Source organism: Tamandua tetradactyla, chromosome 8, assembly GCF_023851605.1.
Source record: "Tamandua tetradactyla isolate mTamTet1 chromosome 8, mTamTet1.pri, whole genome shotgun sequence".
Lineage (NCBI taxonomy): Eukaryota > Metazoa > Chordata > Mammalia > Pilosa > Myrmecophagidae > Tamandua > Tamandua tetradactyla.
In genome coordinates, this window is record NC_135334.1 from 25,646,365 (window position 1) to 25,671,533 (window position 25,169).

A 25,169-nucleotide genomic window follows, 5' to 3' on the forward strand; every position below is an offset into this window, starting at 1 on the left:
TATTCCTACCTGATAATAAATTCTTCATAAAGCACCCCTGATCAAATACATCAAGACTTTTTTTCTTTTCCTGTGTACAGGTTTTAATTTCCTTAAAATCATAAATGAGGTTTAAAATAATTCATTCCTCCCATACAGTATGCCTGACTGTTTCAGGAACACAGAGGAATAAGCTGTGTGAATTCCATCCTGTCACAGTTCCTGCAGCAGTGTGTAGCACGAAGAATGATCAGCTCTATAAAGTCAGCTTTCACATAATAGAAATTCTTCTCTGATTTAAAAAGACTCTGCTAAAATAAAACAATAAGGAAGTTAGTGTGCTTACAGTTAGTGTGGACAAACAGTTCTACCAGAAACATCTTCAGATTCACCATGTGGAAGAAATGTCAGCTTATCCACTGTCAAGATAGTCAGGCCCCTGCAAGTCCTCACCTTGCCAACCTGTCCCACACTCCCTCCATTCGTGGGTGCCCATGCAATCCTGCAGATGCTTTCTGTGGTCCTCCCAGGTCTCAGGCACTGTGCCAGGCTCTGAGGATCCCTGGGTGACCATGGCAAACCAGACTTCTGCCCTCATGAATCCCTTTTGACTTGTCTGAAAAGAAGGATCCCATTTGAGGAGGCTCTGTGCTTGTGCTGGACATTACTGAAGCCATTAGCCCCAGATGGCTATTCAAACTTCAGTCAACCAATATTAAATACAATTAAAAATTCATTTGCTAGGTTGCTCTAGCCACATTCACAGTGCTCAGTGGCCACATGTGTCTGGTGGCCGCCATATTGGACTGCGCAGATATGTAATATTGCCATTATCACAGAAAGTTCTATAGGCCAGTGCTGCTCTAGACCCTTAACCACTCTTAAAGGCTGACAGTGATTAAAGAGGCAAATATGGAAACAGATAGCACTCTGATCTCCTATCTCCAGAACTTCTGAAGCTGCTTTGGATTTCTTAGTTCTTCCTGAGAACACTCAGGCTGAAAAGGCATTTTTAAGTAAAATCAACATATGTGAAATGAATAGGCACAGGACGCAGAGGGAGGAGGCAGCCAGAATTTGCGTAGCCTTGAAGCTGGCTGAGTCATCTATCTCAGCATGGAGTTAGAGAGTTAGACCAGGGTAGGGAGTCTAAGCATCTACCCAGGTTTTCATTGATTCATTCATTTCACAACTTTTTGTCATCATTGAGATACCATTACAGTGAAGCAAACAAAGCCTTTTTATCTCTAGCGGAAGGAGACAAGTGTCAAACAGTGACAGAGCAGCATGGTAAGTGCCATAAGATACATGTGCAGGGGAGTCTGTGGGAACACAGAGAATTGGGAAGTGGGAGAGGAGGGAGAAAAGTAGAGGACATCAGGGAAGGCTCACAGGTTGTGCCAGAAGTGTAGTTTTGGTTTGTTTTCATTAATGCACCCCTCTTTAGCATAAAGTATCTTTAAAATCTAGGGTATATAGACACAGGGGTTGGTGATTGTTGATTATATAAAATAAGCAATCATAAAATACTTTAAGTAGCAAGCTCCTGTAGTTCATTTAAAATATCTGCTCTATAATGTAGCTTTTCTCCTGGTATATTGGAAGCAAAATATTTTATTTGGCTTCTATCCTAGAAAATGAACCATTCTCTCTCTGTTGGAAACTCCTTCTCCTGGCTGTGCTGGCTTTCTTGCTGTTTCAAGAACACACCAAGCCCGCTCTCCTTGTAGGGCCCATGCTTTATGCCTGTGCTTTATTGCTCCATTTCCTAGAAATAAAACATACTTACTGCAGTTGACTCCCTCATGTCTTTTAGATTTCTTCTCAAATATCATTTCATCCCACAGGTCTTACTGGCCACCATGGATGAACCAAGGTTCTTCCTACCTACCTTAACCTGCTGTATTCTTCAAAGCACTTATCATTACCTGGCATATTACATTTTATTGTCTATTTATGGTCTGACCTCCATCTGTAGAATGTAAACTCCATGGAGGAAGGTTTTTGGACTGTGTACTGACATATGCCCAGAGTCTGGCATATAGTAGTTCCTAATAAATATGTGCTGAGTGGGCAAATCCCATCTTGATATATATTCTAGCTCCCTAAAGAGATTTGTAGCAATTTGTAATTCAGTAATTCTCAGTAGTCTAACCTTAGAGACTAGCCCCACCTTCACGCCCCAGAATAATAGAGGTGTTTCCATCACATGCCCAGGTTGAGTCTAGTGTGACAATTCTCCATGTTTGAACACATTCTCCCATGGCTAGAGTGTTGAGGCGTTGCATTGAAATGTATCTGTGGTGCCAGGATAATAGAAATTTCAAAGAATCAACCTATTTTTCTGATTTTTAACTAGGCATCAGGACTTTTCCTTTTCCATCCTCCCTCCCTCCCTTCTTCTCGTTTCTTCCTTCCTAAATCATACCTTTCCAATAATTATAATAATAATAACAGCAACTAATAATAAATTAATCCCTACTGGAAGCATGTTATCATCACATTCCCACAATTTAGTTATCAGGGCTATAGAATATCAAAGCATAAATTTCAGAAGAAAAACTTCTGTGCAAGATTATACAAGCACCTTTTCTTGCATGGCATGTCCTTCTTAGTTGAGAGAACGCAGTGTGCTCATGCTTCTCTTTGTTTGGCTCCGAATCTAAACAGGAGAGAAAAAGGAAAGGCAGTGTTTCAAACCAGCAGTGGTTTGGATAAGGGTTAGGGAGAGAACTACTTCTCTTTTATTGATTTTGTGAAATTGTTTGAAGAATGATTCAGCATTTTGGGGTATAAAAATAACAGCTTCCAGTTGCTTTTCAATTAGGTGAATGTACTTCACTGAAAGGTTCTGTTGTTCTTGAAGTGCACTTCCCTTCTGTTCTTTCCGAGCCTCTTTAATCAGTGGTGATGTGACAGGAGGGACAGCAACCTTCCTGACACCCTCCCCCCTTTCTCACCTTCCCTCTCCCTTTTCTGAAACTGAGTCACCAGCAAAACTGATTGGCAAAATTGTCCCTTAATTGGGGGGAAAGGTAGTTCTATAAAGATAGGCACTCTCCAGAACATAACAAATTGAACTACAGGATAGTATGTTTTACCTTGGTTAGGCTGTGTTTCAACTAGAAATCCTAAGCAGCCTCTGACAGGGTTGGAAGCAAACATTTGTAATAACATTAAAATATTACATTGTATTTAAAGTCATTTTAACATGCATAAAGCTGAACTCCCTGGGTTTAAAAAAAAATGACTAATAGGTGTTTAGAAGCCGAAGGGAATTCCCTTTGATTTTCTTTTCAAGCTTGTTTTGGTGTCCATGTGTATGTGTGGATGCATTTTGGTCTGAGCGGGGAGAGAGGATTATAATGTAGCATTATGTTACCCTTTGTTGAATATTTATACGTTGGAGTAGCACAGATCTACCCGAAGCACAAAACAAATTCTGGTGGGGATAGGGCTAGTAAGTTTTAAGTTTGATAATTTTTTAAAAACATTGGCTGTACATATAAAAAATGCCACCTGCTTGAAGAGCAAAGAGCTTATGGTACTTATTATGCTCTTATAATTTGTGTGTCTATGGCTCGACAGTATACATGATACTTTTTTATAAGCTATTTCATTTTCTCCTCATAGCAACCATGTGTATGATCATTTTATAGATGAAAAATATTGAGGCTTTAAGAAGTTGCATAACACCATCAACTAAAAGCAAATACTTGAGTTTCCAGGTTTTGGGCACTAACCGAGGCTCTGGGGATTGGTGGTGAGGAAGACCCAAGCCTTTGCCTACAGGAAGCAAATGCCTGGAGAGCTGTAAAATCAGAGCTATGAATACCCACCTTGTGTTTGTCTTTGGATTAAACAAGATATGTGAAAGCACCTTCCTGTGACCCAGCGAATCTTCACGTTTTAGCATATTTCTAGTCCAAGTTTTTCCCAGATCATACTGTCTTTCATCATAGATGATAAACTTGTAAACCTCCATCAGAGAGGATCCAGGCTTTACCACTTACTAGTTGGGTGGTCTTGAACAAGTTAGTAAATTCTCTGTGCCTTAGTTTCCTCATTTGTAAGATGGGGATAAGAGTACTACTGCATAGGCTTTTGTTGAGGATAACATGAGCTAATGCATGTAAAGCAGTCAGAACACTCCCTAACAGTCCCTTGTTGAGCAAGGCTCAACAAATGTTAGATGTTAATTGCTCTAATATTTGCCTTTTTACTTTAAATTATAAATTGCATTCACAGTTGTTTCCACTGTGAATGCATGTTTTAAAATATTTTACTAAGTTCTCAAGTGTTTGATCTGATTTGAAACCTGAAACTGTACTCTCCCGAGTCTTTGGGCTACATAAATTGGGGGGTTGGCAATTTGGTTTCTGAGTCCTTGGCATTGACTGATCAACATTTGGTTCATTGGTGAGCATTTAAGAACCACCAGTGGGAGCGTAAGAAATTAGCAATTCTTCAAACTGTCAGGAAGCATTGAGATTGAGCTGTCAGAGGCTGAAGGTGAATGCTTCATTGGATTGAGTCACTGAGCCAGTTGGATTCTTTGTCTTCCATGGCATTCTTGGATAGAGTCCATTTAACCAGGAAGTGAAGACTTTGGTCCGTTCATTTAATAGGAGGAAACTTAGAAAATCCTGTGTTAAACCACTTAGATATTACTGAAAATGGGAGAACATTAGTTACCAAGCACAACTCCTTTAAAAAGAAAGAAAAAAATACTAAAGAAAAAAGCAAATACATAACCTTTGACATTAATGTACAGCCTAAACCGTACCTTTAAAAGCATTAGAAAAGAATGTTCCTGTTTGTTTTTTTCCCTTCATCAGAATGATCATGTTTATTGGATACTTGGGTTGAGTGCTGGTAAGGAGAAAATGGAAAAGGCGAAACTGAGCATTTGGAATTGTGCTTGGTGAAAGAATTTAAGCGTGCATGAATGTGTGTAATTTTTTGAAAACCATCTTCCTCTGTGTTTTTCCTTTTTTAAAAAAAAAACAAACCTTGTCTGACTGACTATAACCTTTAAATAATTGGTCAACTGGAGCAATGAAAATGACATTAAAATCTATTGAAGTGAAATGGAGGTAGGGAGTGTTATCCTAGCAAAGGACTGGCCAGCCTACTGTCCCCTTCTCTTGTGCTAGGAATAGGAATTATTCCATCTGGCAACTGGCAAGATCAACAATAATAGTATTAAAATTATTCACATGTATTACTGTTATTAATAATATAATAATAACTCATCTCTAGGCCATGAAATGATTGACCCGTTTCTTGGAGCAGAACCTCTTCAACTTATAGATGCGCTCCTGTCCAGCCATGATCTGCTTTTGTCTTCTCTTCCTCCTCTGTGCACACATACAGTCTGTGCTTGTAAGCCTCCAACATGCTTCTTCCAGGCCTCTCTGCCTGGAATTTCTCTTTCAGCCTCCATAACTTGATCATCCTTCAAGAGCTCAATCAAGACTCATCTTTCTTAAAAGCTTTTCCTCACTCTTCCATTGCTTTCGGTCCAATTCAAGAAATATTGATTGAGCTTTAGGCACTGGAGATGCAATGCTGTGCAAGGTGGGTATGACCTCTACCATCAAAAAACTTTCTGCACAGTGGGGATGCAGGCCAGGCCTGTATAGCACCGTGGTGTGTGCTATGGCAGGACACACAGAGTGTTACAGGAGCTCACAGAGGGGTACTTTGCCAGAGATCGCCCAGTCTTCCAGTACCAATCTTATCTTGCCCTGAATGTCTAGAGAAGCTATAGCAAGTAGCTCCCAGGGAAGTGAGTATTTAATTTTCTGCTGGCTTGCATTGTTCTCTTTCTTGTCTGTTACCATCTCCCTGGCTGGATGGCAAATAGCCTTTAATTTATTTTTTTAATGCTGCCTTTTTAATCTCCACAGGCTCTTGCACAATACCTAGCAGATGGTAAATACTCAGCAAACACTTATTGATTTGCTTAGAACCTGCAAACACTTACTGATTTGCTTAGAACCTCTTTCCTTCCCTCCTCCTTTTTTGGTCCTTTTGCGTAGGAATGATTCCCTCTCACTGCATTCTTTCAGCCAGCTATAATTTGACAGTGACTGGCCTCTGAACATTTTTTGCTCGTGGGTAGTGAATTCCAGTGAGAAAGGGCTGCTTGTCAGCTGATTATAGTCAGTTCCTGGGCAGCCACATTCCTTCCTTCTACCACCACATCCTTTCTTCCTTGCTCCCATCAATTCAATTATACTTCAAGGGCTCTCTGGGCACAGCTCTACCATCACCTCTTTTGCATAGCCTCTAAAATGCTTTCCTCTTTCTGGGACTGTTTTCCTAATGAGGGAGGAGTATAATTTAGAGGCTTAATTTTAGAAAACTATACGAAGCAGCAGACCCATAAAATGTTATGATTCATGACCACTTGTTTTGTTCTCATAATGCAACCTAAACTAAAGGGCCATTCATCAACACTATAAAAGCTGTTCATGGCTGTCTTTAGTATATCGTGTGGAGTGTAATTCAGCCCGCAGAGAGGCAGAGGATGAATTCATAGGACCTTTTGCCTCGGTGTAAAAGGCCAGTAATTTGTAAGCTACTTCTGTGGAAGACCCTATTTTACTGTAAACCCTGCATTCTTCCTTAACCCCACTTTGTTTTCCTTTCAAGTTTAATATCAGTATATCCTCATTTATAGACCCTTCTTTTTCTTAGAAATAATTGCTAAGGCTTTGACTATCCCCTTAGCCATAGCCATTTTAGTCTCTGCTGCCTCCACATCTCAAAGAGATTGGTACTTAAAGTTGTATTGAACTAGAAACCCAAAATGCGCCCCCACTGGAAAGCCACCTTGGACATTTGCCAGCTATCACAATCGCCTAGGAGAACCCTTGGCCCTCCCTCACAGCTCCCCAGAGGGCAAATAGCCAACATTTTCCCAGAAATGAATGAGGGGACAAAGGCCATGGGCCTTCTGGGCTATATTTCTCTAGTGTCATAAGAAGAATGCAGTGGTGTTAACTGTAGCCTTCTCATAAAACTTAAGATACCTCTTATAGTTGATTAGTATTTGAACCTTGAGTTTATATGCTACACCTGACCTTTTACATTTCCTCATGATCATGTATCTAGTTCATTAAACTTATAAATATATATATATGCAGTGATATCTTGGTAGTTAAGGGTTTCCTTGTCTGCAAAATAAAGTTAATCGCTGTATGTATCCCATAGGATTACTGTAAAGATAGCATGAGAAAATCCATGTAAAGGCATCATCAGAGTGTGTGGCACATTTTTCTTGGCAATACTTTAGTATTCTTATTCTTATTTTTAATGAGTTTTACCCCCCAAGATAATAAGGAAAGGAATCAGAAGGAACTTGCTGAATCTAAGATAGACCAAATCATTTCAGTCAAACTCCAAAATAAATAACTTGCATGCATTTGATACATGCTTTACTTTGTAGTGCTAGTTCCAAGTGTGTTGTACCTAGAGAATGAACCAGTTATTTAACCCCATGATTAAATGTTAATGGTGCGGTGTTTTGTCTCTTTTCTTCAGCTAGCTATTAAATACAATATTATGACTTTTAACTTTCCTTCTGCGCATCAGTTGTTTAGCTGAAAAGTAAATTCTTTTTTGCAATAGGCGCTAAGCTTTTTGTTCTTTGAAAACCACTGTAGTTATAGACAGCTCATGTATTTCCACTTAAGGTGTACCTTGTACTGCATATTTGCCCTGGATCTGAAAATCCATCTTTTCTAGCAGGCTCATTTTAAACTCTCACAAAACTAAATGGTTCCTTTGAAGAACAAGTTTCATTATTTAGCGGATGAAACTGGCAGTGGCCATTCCAAATCTTAAGCTGGATAACAGTGATATTCAAAAGCTCAACAATTTTGAAATAAATTGATATGTAGAATTTGTATTAGAAAGTTGGTAAAATATTTGATAATTGTTTTGAAAATGCCCCTGCCCCACTTCATATAAACCCATTCCCTTCCCAGGTGTAAAAAAGCATCTACCTTTGCATTCTCTTTAATCTCAAGTCTTGAGGGAGAAAATTCTGTAGAGACAAACTCTTAATGTTGGCTGAATTAATACTCCTATTGCTTATTTTATTTTGTATAGGGAGTTCCTGGGTCTTCCCTACTACAGAACAGCCTACCCACCAGGCTCTGGAGAAGTCTGATGGGTCTTTTCATAATGGCTTGACACAGCTGTGATCAAGGGTCTTCCATGACCATGGATTTAGGCAGGCTCAGCCAATAAGACATAGCCTGGCTCTTTCCATAGCCTTTTTCCGTAATGAGGGGAATGCATTCTGCCTTGTGCTAGAGCGGATTTTCCCAATCTACTGGGAGTCCAATCCATTTATAGCTAACATTAGGTCAAGGCTGGAGGAGTCATGACCCTCGCAGTTGTCATTAGTGAGCTCTTATTTCTATTCCATTGAGAAGCCAAAATTGACAAACTGTCTAGTGAGATGTGCAGTTCTTTGCTGCCTGTTTTTGAGCAGGACACATTAAGGATAAGTTACTTGTCATGGTAGAATTTGTCATCATTAATCATTGAGAGACCACATTCTTAGGCAAATAAGAACATAAAGTCGTTGATAAAGCCACATCTTGGTAGAAAATGTACCTTTTTGATGTCCTCCTATCTGCTGGCCAGGTCAGCAGCATTGCTGCACACTTGGAGCAAGCTGCTTTATTTAATTCCAATGATGGTGGTGCACGTTGGATCTGTGAAGATGAGAGCCAGAGCTGCTTGATGAGGCCAAGCATCTGTCTGTGTATTAGGCATGTTATAGTTTTTCACCTTTCACTAAAAAAGTGCCTGCAGGGACTATTTTACCTTATCAAGGTAAAGTTCATTCTGTAGGACTGATAATTAATCCCTGTTTCTTTTTCTCCTCTTGCTTTCTTAACTGGTGGCTATGTTATATATAAATTCTAGCATTTTTCATAACTACACCAAATAAAGCAATTTGGAGATGCAAGCAATAAAAAGCTTATTTTTATACTCCTTTCGATAAAAGAAAACAGCACAGATTCCATTTTAGTGAAAAGGGCATTCTATTTTGTGTCCATGTTTGTATCTACTATCTAAACTGAAGTTATGGAATGACTAGTTACAACTGATGAGTCTCTGGTCTTCTGAGTGTGTTACAGAAAAAGGTGGGGGTTTTTGTTGTTATTATTACTTCAATGGATGCACTGTGCTTCTTTTCTCATGCTTTATAATTTTTTTAATAATTTTTAAAACACAGAAATCAAATTGTAGATGTTATTAACTCAAAATTCACATCCTTAACTGAACAGCAAATGTTTTACTAATTGAGGCTTGTATTTAACTGGAATAAGTCCAGTGGCTTGATGTTAGCATGCAGCGCAGCTAAGTCCGCTGTCCTTTTATAAAAAAGTGCTCATCTTTATACAGCTGTGTGGTATGCAAGTCACACACTACTCCTAGGGTACTGGCTTGCTGTAATTTCATTTGGGGACAGGGGAACATTGCAGCATGATGAGCTGGGTAGGAGCAGAATATTTCAGATGTACGAAGGCATTTATTGTTCTAATTAAACTGAATTTGGTGCCCATGGCAAAATATATACTTAATATATTGGAGTATATGTAAAAAATTACATATATTTTCACAAGTTCGGTCCCCCCCCCCCATCCTTGCTAAAGCGCTTTTGTTTTGGATATTATTTAGCACAGAGGAACTATTTCATTACTAATAGTGGACAGCACAATAAAATCTGGAGAGTCATAACAGTTAACCTGGCCTTTAAATATTTCTCTTCTTTGGAAGAATGAGGAAAGAGTTCAGTCTTCTCTAACAAATGAGTAAAATTCTCTCTGCATTATCTAATACAGTATCCATGGTACCAACACTAACTGTGTTTTCATTTAGAAAAAATAAGCAATTGTAGCATAAAATAGTTCTTGGATATTTGGGAGGAAATTAGGATTGAATATAGGATTTCCCCCATCCTAGCCTGGCATTTTTCTGTTAGGTAGTCTATTCTAGTTTGCTAGCTGCCAGAATGCAATATACCAGAAATAAAATGCCTTTTAAAAAGGGGAAGTTAATACATTGGTAGTTTACAGTTCTAAGGCCTAGATAATGCCCCAATTAAAACAAGTCTATAGAAATTCCAACCTAAGGCATCCAGGGAACGATAACTTAGTTCAAGAGGGCTGAGGACATTCAGGGTTCTCTCTTGGCTGGAAGGGCACATGGTGAAGGCTGCTAGCTTTCTCTCCAGGCATCTTGTTTTTCAGAGCTCCCCAGAAGGCATTTTCCTTCTTCATCTCCAAATTCACTGGCTGGTGGACTGTCTGCTTTGTGGTTCTGCGGCATTCTGCTGTGGCTTTCTTGTCATTCTCAAAAGGCATTTTCTTCAAAATATGTCTCCTCTTTTATAGGATCCCAGTAAACTAATCAAGATGCACACAGGATGGGTGGAGACATGTCTCCATCTAATCAAGTTTAATACCCACAATTCATTGAGTCACATCTCCTTGGAGATAACTTAATCAAGTTTCCAACCTATAGTACTGAATAGGGATTAGAAGAAACCATTGCTCCCACAAAATAGGATTAGGATTAAGACATGGCTTTTCTAGGGTACATAAATCCTTTCAAACTGGCACATGGTCTAATTTAATTTGGAGGGCCCAAGATGGTAAATTTGTTTGATTTAATTTGATAACCTATTGGTCGAAGTTGGCTATTCATCTTCTCCATTTTTACAACCTTGGATCATCTACTGATGATACTGTAATTAGAAATCTGTGCTAATGAGTCTAGTTTTCCGTAGTAGATTCTTAAAGTTCCTGTCTACAAAGGGACTGATGGAAGTACAGTGGGAGGAGATGTTGTGCTTCAGCATGTGCCTCTCTTGACTGATCCTGGCCATTTTCCCACGTACCAATGGACTCCCAAGGTCAGATGCAATTTTCATCTTGATTGGTGAGATTCCCATATCTAGAAATCTACATCTTTAGCCTCAAGCTTACTTCAAAAATGTAGGAGTACATGTCCAGCTGGTTGAACTCATCATTTTCTCTTCCCTGCCCACATCCTTCAGGTTTCTTGATGGGGCCCCCTAGCCCTCCAGATTCAGTCTTGGCATTGATTTTGACTCCTCTACCCTACCCCAACACCGCTGTTTTGCAATTAACCCAGTTGTATGAATCCCTCCTTTATAGTTCTAGGATATGATCTTTTCCATTTTGGGACCATTGCTTCTCCTACCCTGGTTCCCTGGCAATGCTCCAGTCACCTCTTAGCTAGTTTGTTCACTGTTGTGGTCTCTCTGCTTCCCACCCTTGTCATATACACACTCTTCATTCTATCTTATAAACTTCTGTAGAATTCTTCTTCCTGAAATATTCTATGATACGATACCTCTTTACCCTGCCCCCTCCACATTCATAGACTTTTAACAACCTAAGTCACTTTTCAGCATCTACAGAATAAAGTCTGTATTTCTTTCACTGGCATTCAGAGCTCTCTGCAGTAATGAAGGTAATTATTTCAATGAATTCCAATCCTAACTCCTCTAACTCCCACTACTCCTCTCTAAAGCATTCATGTGATCGTTACCATAGCCTGTCCTTTATGCCAGTTACATTAAGACCTGTCTTCTGAGTTCTTAGACAAGTTCTATTTCTTTAATTTGCTTACATATACTACATACAATTATAATAAACATAGCCAGTAATAATTACAGCTAATGTTAACTATGAGCTAGTTACTGTTCTAAGTGTTTTACATATGTTTTTTCATTTCTGCTCATGAGGTTCAGTTATTATTATTATTTTTATCATTGTTATTATTTCCATTTACAGCATTGCACATGGTGTTCAAAGAAGGATAAGAGATCACTCCTTTGCAACACAATCAGGGAAAGCTCCATGACAATCTCTGTAGGGCAGAGTAGGGAGGGAATTTGGAGAGATCCATGAAATAGGACAGGAGAATGTAATGGTAGAGGAGGTGTTTCAGGGGTAGGTAGAAAGAAACAGGCCACTGCAAGAATAATAATAATATTATTCCTAATAATATTAGGAATAATAATATATATAAAGAATAATATTAGAATAATATAAAGAACTGATAAAGGGAAATAAATCCTATACATTAGTAAGCTATAGGGAAAGGAATAGAGCATAGAGCTATTGCTTGCACCACTCACTCACAGTTTAGCAAATTGACTTTGTATTCTTCTGCTTCTTTTTATTTGCCTGTCCCATTCTCTATAGCTAAATCATAAGGCCCTTAAGGAATGGGAATATGACTTACTCTTTTTTGTAGTTTCAACAGTTGATAGTACATGTATGATCAGTATCATTTGATGATGAGTATGGAGCAAAAAATAAAAATATTTCAGTGGGTAGTCTTTCCTGCATTAACCGAAGCCTATTCCTGTGACTCAGGCAGGCATGAAAAATGGTGTGCAGTGCCTATTGATGATGTGTACAAGGACTTCTCAGTCTCTCTCCTTTCCTTATTTGACCTCCGAAATTGTATTGTTTTAATCTCTGGCGTCAGATGGGGTGCAGTGGGATGATTTTAACTAGCTAATTAAGATCCGCTGTGATCCTGACATTCAGGGGAATGATCACCATAATTTCAGTGGACTGGAGAATTATTGCTGTTATTACTAATACTGCTGTTGTTATTAGTATTAATGATGGTGCTCTGTACGTTCTGTGGTTACTAAATTAAAGAAGAAATCATACCTTACTCTTCAGCAAGCTTTCAGGGAGCTGCGAGCCTTGGGTATTTTGTCAGCCTCTGCTTTCACCGAGCCTCTAGACCAACATTAGAGCTTGGTGGCTGATTGTGAGCTCTTGGGATATCGAGGCTGCATAATAATACTAATAACTTAAAAAAGAAAAAGGCAAAATGAAAAACTTCTCATAGCAAAAGATATTTCTATGGCAGACCTTGTGGAGGGGCATTGGCTTGCTGGTCAGCAATCTGATCTTGTCTACTCAGACTGGCTACTGGCTACCAACTGTGAGATGCTCTGTTGCTGACAAACCTCCCCTATTCGATACTTTGCCCTCAGGCTCACAATTTACTGGATGCAATCTTGTTGAGAAAATGTGGTCTTTATTAGTAGTGCTCGGCATAGATCGACTTTTCTTTGTCCGCTTCTGCAGAGCTAGTAGGATGCTTAGTTTAGTGCAAGTAAGAAACAAGGCACAGATAACAGTCTAAGGACAGGATACTAGGAGTTTTCAGTGCTCAGAACCAGAATGCTAGAGATGACTTGAGCATACCAGGTAGAAATAGTTCATTTGTACTCATGGAGCTGTTTGTAGCATGCCAATCAGCAACTAATTATCAAAGAAATTTACTTGTCCATAAAAACAGAATACATTAGTTTGTCTCTAGATACACAGAAAATAAAGGAAGAAACTGGTATCTAAAAGACGGTGCTTGTTTATGTTGTAAGGAGAACACAAAACTGATGTATATGTTGATACTTATTGTGGCTAAGTATTTTATTTTTCATTGTGAGGAAGTATGTATGTGTTCTTGTGTTTATTTCACTGTCTTTCTCCACCTAGCTTTGTCTGTTGACTTGGCTCTGCTTTATTGGTTTAATGTATTCTACAAAGAGATTTGTGAGTGGCATGCTGCAGCTATTTCTTTTCCTTCTCCCATATGCCGCCTCTTTTACAAATACCCAAGGTGTACACACGTGACTTTTTCCCTCGTAATCCTGATGGGGTGCCTATTGTTCTCAACATTTCCTCGATTTATGGGTGCTACCGAGTAGCTTTTTAAGCACAAATACAAATGCTTTTTGAGCAGAAATTTAATGGCATAGAGTCTGTAAAAAATATAAATCATCATTTAAAAGAGTCATTCTGAAAAAACTGCAGATATGAGAAATTAATAAATACTAGCTTAATCATTAAATATTCACTGCCTGCTACTTCTGAAATGGTACAACAGCATCATTTTTTAATGATGGGTAATGATAAAACACATCAATTTTAAATAACCTGTTTTCTCCTTCCTTCTTTCTGAAGCTATGAGGTGGCAAGCTTGAAATTAAATACAAGTAATGGGAATAACCAAGCATCTGCTAACCTTAGTCATGGAATAGATCCTTTTCTGTGCTTTTAGATGTTCTGTGGCTATTTGAAAAGACTGGCAAATTGAAAATTGCTGCTAATGGGATCAGCTTGAATTTAAAGTAAAAATACAGCTCCAGTTAGTGGAAAACAAGAAATGTAGAACCTTAAGTAGAACATGCCCCATTATCTTCTAATGCCTTCATGTTTGTCTGTTTATTAAGGCTCACTGGGTCCTCTTAGAATAGTTAAAATGAACCTTTAACCTTTAAATTCATTTCTACTGCCTCCCTTTCAACCCATCTAAAATCTCCTATAAAATGCCTTTATTTTCAGTTATGCTTCATTTGTTCTTTCATAAGTTATTTGACAAAGTACAACACTAGAATCAAAGAGCAAACAGTTATAATATCTTGAAATCATATGTTCCATTGCTATCAAAAACTGCATATACCTTTCATCTTCAATCCTCTGTGCCATACAAAATATTTAATTAACAGATTTTCCTCTTTCTTTTGTAAATGGGAAACACTGAAGCATTTTTCCATCCAATATGGGAAACGTCCTGGGATCACACTATAAAGCCATTTAAGAATTTGTAAGTTCTAAGATAAGAAGTACAGTGTTTGGGAGTCATCTAAAAGGGCTCCTAAGACTGTCTAAGGAGGCTGGAGCCAGGTAAGGCCGCCTGGAGGAGTAAGTGAGATCTGAAAGATGAGTTACAATCAACCAGACTTCGGAGGGGTGAGAGGGAAGTGGAGTAGAGTGGAAGGGACTTTCAGTGCACTGAGAGAGAGCTGCCTCTCCTAAAAACGTGGTGAAGTTGAAGGGGCAACATGAAGCTGTCGCAGGAACTGATTGTGGGCAGTGATGCAATGCAGAAAAGGATTTTTATGGAATTAAAAGAACTGGCGTTTCCCAAGTGTTTTCTTGACAGTTCTCTATCTCTTGAACCAGTTAAGAAAGTGGTCGATGATCATTTAGAGTAATTGAAATGTCATCCTGAATGGAGGGGGTTGTGTAGAGGAACCAGGCAGGTGGGGAGAATTATGTTACAGACAGAAGGGGAGGATGGAGGTAAAACAGGCAATGGGAAAGTACAAGATCTGCAGTTGCTAAGTCCCTGGACAGCTACCCCACCCAAGAAAGTACTGCTATCGTTGCTGTCTAAAGCATCTAATCTGTATGGAAAGGTGTAATGAGATTGTTAATGGCATGAAAACTATAGAAAATCAAAATATCTTCCTGTGTATCTGCCATCTTTATTACATATTCAACAGCAAGCTATTATTCATCCCTGGTTTTTGTCATAGTTTTCTTTTTCTTCCCCTATTTTTAGGCATGGTGCTACAAAGGGTAGGAATGACCCTGATGACACACGGTCAATGGCATTATTACCCGGACCCATTGTTGAGACTTTGTATTAACAAGTTGTATGAAACTGAAATGGGGCCAAGGGAAGAAGGCAACTTTTTTAAACCCAGCCATTTTGTTTTTCAAGGGACAAATCTCCCTGGGCGATAACTACCAGATTGATGGGGATAGTGAAATGGCACTCAGAAAGGAGAACTGTTAACACAGTGTGCTAGCAGAGTCTGGTGCTCGTGCTTAAGCACCTGTGCCATTCTGTGATTCAGAGCAAGAAATATGAAACAAACTCCTGTTGTCTAAAGGAAACTTAACAGGAATAGTCCCTGGGTTTCCATTTGAACAGAGCTCCATTAAGAGATTACTAACTAAGAAGCTCTAAGGTTTGTGGTTGAATAAGCAATTGAAATCAAACCCTAAAGCTCATCTAGATGAATTCATGGGTTTCTTTACCTGCAGAAGTTGGCTGGAATTACATGTGCCTTATGTCAGTGTTTAGAAGCATGGAGCAGGGGGTGTGATTATCAGGAAAGAAAATAGACCTTGAAACACCATTGAAATGTATTGTGGTTGAAGGACATCTCTGGAGAGAACAGAATTTCTATTAATGGGTATGAAGACCACTACTTTTATATGTCAGTGTGGGTTTTACTGATACTTCTTTGTCATGTATTTTCAAAGACATTGAATTTTTCACTAGCTATAGCCATCTCTCATTCTTTCTTCAGGCAATGTTTTGATAAATGTTGATGAGTTTATAACTGTAAAACCAAATGACATTTATAGTGTGATACATGCTTTACCCATTGCATAATTATGTCTAATGGCTTTGCGTGTAGAAAGGCATTTACCATTTACTTTTGTGTAAAATGACAATCTAAACCCCCAGGCCTAAATTTTGTTTTACACAAAAATAAAGACTTAATTAAAAACCGAACACAGTTTACGTTTGTATCTGGCATTTAAGGTACCTGGCTTTTTGGTTAAATATGTGATAAAAGTCATGATGCTTCTGTTATCAAAGATCAGTCAGTTTCATTTCTCCACCTGTCTTTGAAACACTGGTGAACTCATTTAACTATCAAACTGATATCCGGGATGACTTCTTGTTTCTCATTTCTAGTTAAAAGAGCTATTTTGAAATTTAGCACAGAATTGAATAATGTGTTCTGTTAATGAGGAACATTGAAGAGACATTTCTGAATTTAATGTGATAGCAAATGATAAACCATCACTGTGGGGTAGACATACTTTGTCGAGAACAGTGATGATGTTTCAGGCTTGTTGGTTGTGATCCAGCAAAGTTTTATTTTGCTTTTTAAGAATATATATATATTTAAATTCTGATATCTAGTCTAGAGATAGCCAATTAGACATTTTAGAGTGCTTATTATCATGAAGTAGGTAACTTGGAGCAAAACAGCTCTGTTCTTTAGCTTTCAGGTCAGAAGTGCAGCTGTCAGCCTCTTGTTAGGATTATCTACTACCTGTTCATGAGTTAGCAGCTGTGTAGCTTTCCAGGGGGCAGGCCCAATACATAGCAGCTCATCTTCCCAGATCATAGTTACCCTATTGGCCCTGTATTATAGTGCCTCTGATCTGCTTGCAATGAGCTGAAGTTACAGTTGTTCTGTCTGCCTTTCCTTCATAAAACAGAGAACTTTGTTATGTTCCTTTCTTCCTTTAGGAAAAAATACTAAATTGAAATACCTAAACCCAAGACAGGGGTTTGGTCATAAAATTGTCTTTTGAGCCTCTGTACTTAATGAAAAACCATTTCTGAATTATTTGTGACTGTCACAACATTCAGCCCTTTCAAATGGCTAATGTTAGATTCCGTTAAAAACTTACCTTAAGCTTCATGGGATGCCAGGGAGATAAAAGGTTTTTGTTTTTGTTTTGTTTTTAAGCTCAAACGCATAGTGATCCAGCCATTGGATGAGTCTGTTTAGTCTAAGCGATTTTTAAATAAATTTGCATTCTGCTTTTTGTTCTTTTTTTTAATGTTATAAAATATGAGCAGCAGTTAGTTATTTGCACCAGAACAAATCTGAAATACAAGTGAACTATCTGATATTAAGAAAAAAAAGTCTGTTCATCACAGTGAATGAGAGAGCTCAAAAATAAAGAGCAGACCATTAATGGATTTCTGAGCTGGGATACAAAATTTAGAGAAATATTGCAGCTGAATATAATCCTTTGGCTAGAAGGCTTAGTAGAAATGAAAAACATACTGTCTACTATTAAAATGCAGGTGTGAGCTCTTGCTTGTGTTTCAGGTCAGGATTTTAATAATGCATCTTTGAACTGCTCTCTTTTGCTTTTAACAGCATCATGTAGTGATAGTGTTTGCAAGTCCCTGAAAAATATCTATAATGAACCAGAAGAAATGATGTTAAACCAACATTTAAGACCTTCCAGAGAGCTTTCAGAATTTATTGGAAGAAGGAGTAGAGTAATTTTCTCCAGAAGAGTAGTTAAAACCATTTTCATACTTTTAGTCTGGGACAGGTGGTATAGATTAATGTTGACTACATACAGAATCTATTGAGACTAATTAAAGATGCATATCCACATGGAATACCACATCTCAGTGGATCTTTGGCAGCCAATCCAACCAGCACATATAGTGTTTATATACCGAGCATTTTTCACATTTAGCTAAGAATGGCACAAGTGGAACTTCTGAAAACTGCCTGAAAATCCTTAGTTTCTTTGTGTTGTACAATCTCTCTGAAGAATCTTTACCCCCAAGAAGTGCATCTTAGAATAGAAAATTATAATCTGTATTCATCTATAACGGGTATAAATATTAGGCAGCAATATAGAATAAGTAGCTGACTGTACCAGCCCAGAATCTTATATACAGTCTCTGCTGTTTAATCCAGGAAAGTGAATTAACACATCGGTCCCTAAGCCTCTATCCTGCATCTAGGTTGACTTAATACCCTTTGGTGACTTGATCGTTTCTCACAAATGCTAATGAACAGTTCACTCTGACACTGTAGACAAACACAAGCTGGTGGTTGTGTTCAGGTGTTTTTCATACCTGCTAATGAATAAACTCCCAAAGGGTCACAGGTAGCTGAAGTAAGCAGTGACTCAAGGTGTATCCCCAAAATGATTTATTAACTACATCTTAAACCAGGTGGACTGGATTTTAGAGAAAATAGGACTGTTTCCTTGATTTCAAAGGTCAAAGTAAGAAGGTCTGTATTTTAAATAAAGGAGTTTAATAATCTTAGATTACTCCATATTGATGGTTTTACTGTAAGTGGGGGTAGGATCAAGGTGTATGGAGAGGCAGATAAGAGTGCCTGTTTACCAGTTGGCAAGAGAGGAATGACATTTCCTATAAAGCTTTTTTTAAGAATAAACATTGAATTAGAGTTTTGCTGGACCATCAGCTCACAGGCAATAATGGGCTTCAGAGAGGCTACCCTTTCTATTTCTTTCAAGGTTTAACCAATAAAGCAAATCCTGTATATGTAGAAAGAATAAGGGGGAAATGTTCTGGAAGAAAAGGGGAGGGTGGCCCAGAACTTATGGTGAATAGATTAATATTTATAGATATCAGCATTGGTCTCTTACCAGCATTTATAACTCCAACAGTGGCAGATTGAGGGCTGAATCAACATTTTTCCCCCTCTGTAAAATAATAAATATAGTAAAGTAGCTCTCAGAACTGCCTTTATCATAGGGATAAATCAGGACAGTTTGTGTTGCAGGAGAGACTTAAAACTTATAAATATGTTGCCCTTTAGGCTACTATTCATCAAAGTGTCTGATATGAAATCTAGACTAAAGGCTTTTGTTATTGTATGTCTGCTTATTCTCTTTGAGAAGTATAAATTGGAAAGAGCACTGTCATTTTGGTCATACTGGCCTGCTGAGCTACTTAAATGCATGTCCCTTTTGGGACATATTTGAAGAGAAGGAAATAGTGGGCATTGACTACTGCACACTTTTACAGAAATCCTCTTCAATGCTTAAACCTTCCTTACAGAAAGCATAATATAAATTCCAGCAGGGAAAATACAGCAAATAACTGCTTGATATTTTGGTCAACTTTCTTTCTAAGACACTAAAATGGAGGAATTGTTCCTTAAAAGCCTTGTAGAATCCAGAGGGACCTAACTTTTCTTCTTGGGGCATCTATCCAAATGTGCACAGATGGGCATGGCTAAAGGTACTCCCACTTTGCAGAGGGAAAATACACTGGGCTTGCAACAGATGCTTTAAGTCACATGATTTGGTAGGCATTGTTGTGTATGATTCTCACACCACTTTGCAGTTCTGAATCTGAATTTCTTGGCTTCTGTGGTTTGGAGTCAGAGTTGAGGCTCCAGCTCTGCCCTCTAATCCCTTTGGTGCCTTAAGGTGTTGGATCACATATGGTGTGCGGAATCACCTGCCGTTTGGAGGCCCCCACAGAGGATGTACTAAGCATTTTTCCTTTTTTAATGTGTAGTACCGCCCCTAGTTTTCAAGAATAACTAATTGGGAGCATAAACCTTACTTTGCCCTTGAATGGTTTGCAATTTAGGAGACCTGAATAACGGAAATGGAGGGCCGACAAAGAAGGCATTGAAGCGTGCTGCAGTTTGATGATTTGCCCACTTGGCTTGGGTAAAGCTGCTGGTGTGGAATTGCCCTGGAAATACACAGCAGGCTCTCTTAAGCCTGTGGGTTACTAATGGTTTGGAGGAATTTAGAGAGCTGTAGAGCTTTCACTAACCACTAGGGTCTCTATCCTGCCCTATCAGGTTTCACTAGAGCACAGGGTGGGCCCTGGGCTAGTTTGCATTTGCTCCAATGCTGGTGTGGCAATGATACTCTTTAGATCGGCCGTTCTTGGGACTCCAGTCTAGAGGCCATGTAGGGGTGTGGAAATACTTCAGACTGGAGAGTCCAAAAACACATGCCTGCCCCCATCGTGACACCCAAGCAGTTTTACCTGCTGCTGGTCAGTTCAGCCAACTAGAATGAGATGGTACTGTGATGCCAAGTTCCACCTGGCTGTAGAACTGAAAAGATTGCAGAGCTATGATCCTACTCATTCTGTCGAAGTGGTGGCAGTTTGACTTGCCAAGAAAAATTTCTTGAACTCTGTCCGAGTCAGAATGCCCAACCCTATCACTGGTAGCCGACTGACTCTAAAGAAGGGCTCAGGAATGGGAGGGCACCAGTTTTCTCTTTATCAGATGCCTTCACGCTTCTTCACAGCACATCCCTGTGATTGCTAACACCATTATAAAGATCGACAGTTTCATCAAGAGAGCACAGAAAATCTGCAGACAATAAATGGAAGCAGTGCTGGGCCCTCCTCCAGTTCCCCTTAAAATTGCTCTTAGAGCCCTAAGTTGAGGCTGGGGTCCTTTCCTCCTTGCAGACTTTTGTAGCTTTTGTGCTGGGCCCAGAGCCCAAGGTCTTCTGTGGCCCTTTTCCTAGCACTAACAGTAACTATTTGATTTTTTTGAGACGAGAGCTCACAAGAGTTTCTATAGAGACAAACTTGTTTTTGTTGTGGTGTTAAGTTTTATGGTTTTGATTTCATGAAGAGAATGGTCTGGGTACAAGCCTCTGGCATTTTGCAGCAACTTTTCTACCTTCCAAGCTGAAATGCACGTCCCTAAGTCTGCAGATATTTTAATATAGTGGACAAACCAGGGAAACTCAAGTGTAAAAACTAAGGATGTCTTCTAAGGAACATGGAATGTCTCTGAATTGTTTGCAGTTTATCTGCAGCTAATAACTCTGAGCACAGCTTCTTGCCCCAAGCCCGCTGCTCACAAACATGTGGGCTGTCGGCTACAAGGCCAGTGGCATGAATGAGTCCATGCAAAACCATCAACACTACTGGAAAAACAATTCTTAGTAAAGACTTACAGAAGATGATTCAGTGCCATCATCAGCAGACAGGAGCAGCTGTGTGAAACACCACTTCCCCTAGTTTGGTATGTGTTAACGATATATTCTCAGAAGTTAAGTCTTCCTTTTGCTATGTTAGCAAAAGACAAACCTTATTTACTTGGTTTACTTGGTTTCTTGCACTTGAGGTTGGAATTTCACCCAGTGATTGTGTCATACATATGATTCCGACCTCCAAGGGGGCTTTTCCTAAATCTTACTTCTTTTCAGACTTTGTCCTCAGAGGTTAAACTTTCTACCCAGTGATGTTGCCTTTAAATCCATCATATGCTTTAAGAGAATCAAAGGGTTTAATTGGTTTCTTCACTAAAGAGACTTTTGCAGAAGGAAGCAATTTTAGGTTAGCTTGTGTAGTAGCCAGGGAAATGTTCTGAAAGAGGTAGAATGTGTTTTTGTTGTGCAGATAACCTACATACTGCTTTAGAAATGTGTGAATTCCAGCGTGTGCTAAAATAAGAAGTGCTTGTTTGATTTATCTCCCACAATGGTATGGCATTCTCTTCCGAAGTGGTATTTTATTCGCAAGCCAGGCACAGTAAATTTGAACTGAATATGTAAGTAAATATCTCTCAAGGAGATAGCATCCTGGCTGTCTTCATGTGAGAATACACTGCTACAAATGAAACTCTGGGCTTTTGGAAAAGGCTCAGCATCTGAAACACAATAGTATCCAAAAGGGGGCATGGTGTACTAGCCAGCCAAATAATAGGCTGAAAGTCAGTACAGGCTATACTTATGGAGAATTGTCCACATACAAAGTGATACTTGGGTTCTATCTCCTACCTTCTCACTCAAGCACTCAACTTTATTTAGTAAGTTGGAGCTTTACTTTGAACTTTCTTGTTTGGGCACATTACCTCAGTGCATAGCAGCTTGGTACATTATAACTTTTAACTGTAGCATGTTTTCATGGCAGGGACCGAGACAGTGACAGTGTTTTATCAAGTCCTAACAAGATTGCCTCTGTGCATAATTGTTAAACTAAGGGCTGTTGATTCACTGATGTGTAACAGGCCAGAAGCTTAAAGAATGAAGAAAACCCATAATTGTAGAGTAACTTGTGTTTTGATTTATTATCTATCATATCATGGCTAAAACAATTTCCTACAGTTTTGTGTTTTTTTAATATTATTTTAACATCAAATTTTTACCTAATGCAAATAGGTTTCAGAAACTTTTTAAGCATATATTTATGCAGGTAGTTAAGGGGGAAATCCCCTTTCATTAAGATACAGAATGTATACTAAGCAAAATTCATCTCACATTCCATCTAGAAATATAAATATCTTGGGTTTGAAAGAGGTTGCTGAGCTGCAAAGAATGGCAGATACTACTGACAGAACAAAGTTATGAGTGATAAAATATCCCAAGAAATACTTATACTTGTGTGGCCATAAATTAATAGTAGAAAGAAGAGTGCTATTCATTGGTTTGCACAGAGCAAACATTGAGTTGATAAATATAGAAAATAATGCCTAGTGTCCACCTTGGCTTGCTTCCTGGGAAGGTATCGAATGTCTTCTGTGGCCCAGTGCAGCATGGCTGATGGGGAGGGGGCGATTCCCTCACCCCACTGGACTTTTACTAGTTGATGTAAAATCAAGGTGATTGTTGGGTTCTCTCATCAGAGAGATGATTAATTAGGAGCCCATAGGTAGAAAAGCACAGTAAGCTCTGTGTAAAGATCCCAGCAGAAAAAGTCATAGTATTCTAGAAAGTTTGGTAATTGTGAATATTACTTATGGTTTAAAAATGCTACATCCTGCTCCTATACTCTGAAGAGTAGCTGACTAATGCTGCTTTTACATTAAGTACAGTAACTAACTATCTGGATAAACAGGCATACTCTAACCCCTCTCTCAATCCTACTGGTTAATGCCAATGGCATCTGAAATATTGATTGGGCCCCTACCCCTGCATATTTCATTTTTTACTTCTGATGATTCTCAAACTTCAGATGGCATCAGAATCCCCTGGAAGATTGCTGGATTAAAACAGATTGCTGAGCCCCCCAAGCCTAGAGTTTCTGATTCAGTAGATCTGGTGTGGAGCCTGAGAATTTGAATCTCTAACAGGTTCTTCATAATGTGATGCTGTGATCTGGGGACCACAATTTGTGTGCACAGTTCTACTAGACAAGTTATAGGCTTACCAAGAACCCATTTCATTCGTTCCCAGACCACCTCAAAGAAAAAGCCTGAAGTTTGCACTAAAAGATTGGTCAGTGAATATACAGTAGCATGTTATAAATTAAAATAAAATGTTTATAGCATGTATGCATCTGGTTTTTTTTTTAGTGATTCCCTGCTATAAGTGATATTTTTGATTAACTGAATGAACTCCTGGTCACAAATACACCTGATAGATCAACTTGTAGTGTAAGATGAACATTCACATTTACCACACAGGTCTGTGTATTCAGTGGTGGAGGTGAGGACACCTGTCCATGATTTTGTGAGAGATGAGTACTGGAGCATGTAAGCATAGAAGAAATACATGCTGAAAAGCATTTTCCTTATGCATAGAAACAGGGCTAAGTGGCTGCTATGAGGAGATAAAAATGCGGGAGCCTAAAGAAAGTACGATAACAAGAGCACACCCAGCCAGGGTGCCCAGATTTGGCATAGTTCTCATTTTGTAGATGAGAAACCAGAGGCCCAGGAAGATTCAGAGTCAGGCACTATTCTAGGCACCAGAGAAATAGCCAGGTTCCTTCCCTCATAGAGGTTATAGTCACTTTTTTTTTTAACTCATGAGAAAGGAGAAATTTTGGTATTGGTGTTGAATTCCTTAAAAAAAAGTGAAGAAATAGTAAGAATCCTTAGTTTTAAAAATTGGGAGAATACAGTTTTCCATATATAGTATCCTCAAAAAGGCAGGAGTATAGAAGTTGGGAACCAATTTAATCTATTTTTTTTAATAGCAAACACAGTGTAATGGCTGCCTTTAGCTGTTTCTTATGCTGGTTTCCTTTTCATTTCTAATGTAACAATTTGCACATACACGTTTCCTTCCAAAGAGATGCAGAAACTCAGCCATTCACTTACCTCCATAACCTTTCCATTTGACAGCTGGGATCCAGCTGTAGGCTCGCCTTCCACATTGCCACCCCACTTCCAGTTTATTCTCATTTTGGGGCGTGGCTATTAGAACACTAAGAGTAATCATCATCATCATTGTTATCATAATAGCCGATGTTTATCGAACCCTTCTAAGGTCAGGCTCTAGGCATGCGCATCATTTTTAATCTTCACATCAGCTTTCTGCAATGGTTATTAGTATTTCCATTTTTGTTGAGTAGGAAATAGGAGCTTAGATTAAATAATTTACTCAAGGGAACAAAGATTTTACAAACGGAAACAGGATTTGAGCGTCGGTCCATCTGACTATGAACAGAAGTCATATCATGAGCACAAGCATCCTTGCACAGGGACTTTTGTTGTGTCCATGAAAAAACTAGGTCTCTTAAACCTGTGTTTTGTGGAGAATATTTTTCTGTGGTCTTGAGATAGGGTTACGCCTGTCCTTGGTCACTACAATAGATGGCAGAGATGGAAGTGATGATTTTAGAACTGGATGTGCCATCCTCCAGTGTACAGAAAGGAAACATTTTTGACTGTTTGTTTTTTCTAATTGTGTGTGTGAAGTAAGTGATTGGACAAACAGTTCTCTCCTGCCTGGTAATCTGCTAAAAGTCAACCTTCAGATGTTAATAAAACAAATCAAGACTGACAAAGGAAGTTCCATTTGTATTTTAAACTCCCTATTCATCAGGGTCTCCTCCTTTAGATCTTC

General features: G+C 38.8%; 1 protein-coding gene and 1 long non-coding RNA gene across 11 annotated transcripts in view; one reads left to right on the forward strand and one right to left on the reverse strand.

The window, feature by feature from the left end:
• On the reverse strand, positions 1-24,518 carry LOC143644199 (uncharacterized). 2 transcript variants are annotated; one of them, XR_013156550.1, is made up of 4 exons: positions 24,422-24,511; positions 12,726-12,870; positions 2,567-2,641; positions 1-290 (listed from the first exon to the last, which is right to left on the reverse strand). It is a non-coding gene; the product is annotated as an uncharacterized LOC143644199 (long non-coding RNA). The 2 variants fall into 2 exon arrangements; XR_013156549.1 differs by lacking the exon at positions 12,726-12,870 and having other exon boundaries at positions 24,422-24,518.
• CADM1 (cell adhesion molecule 1) overlaps positions 1-25,169 on the forward strand; it is a 360,723-nt gene that overhangs the window by 237,564 nt on the left and 97,990 nt on the right. Inside the window, exon 1 of one of the 9 annotated variants that reach the window (XM_077112846.1) lies at positions 15,898-16,054. The exons of the other annotated variants lie outside the window; for them this stretch is intronic. Within the exon in view, the coding sequence (XP_076968961.1) occupies positions 16,051-16,054 (4 nt within the window). The 5' untranslated portion in view covers positions 15,898-16,050. Of the gene's footprint in view, positions 1-15,897; positions 16,055-25,169 lie in introns of those variants that run through there. 9 annotated transcript variants of the gene reach the window in all.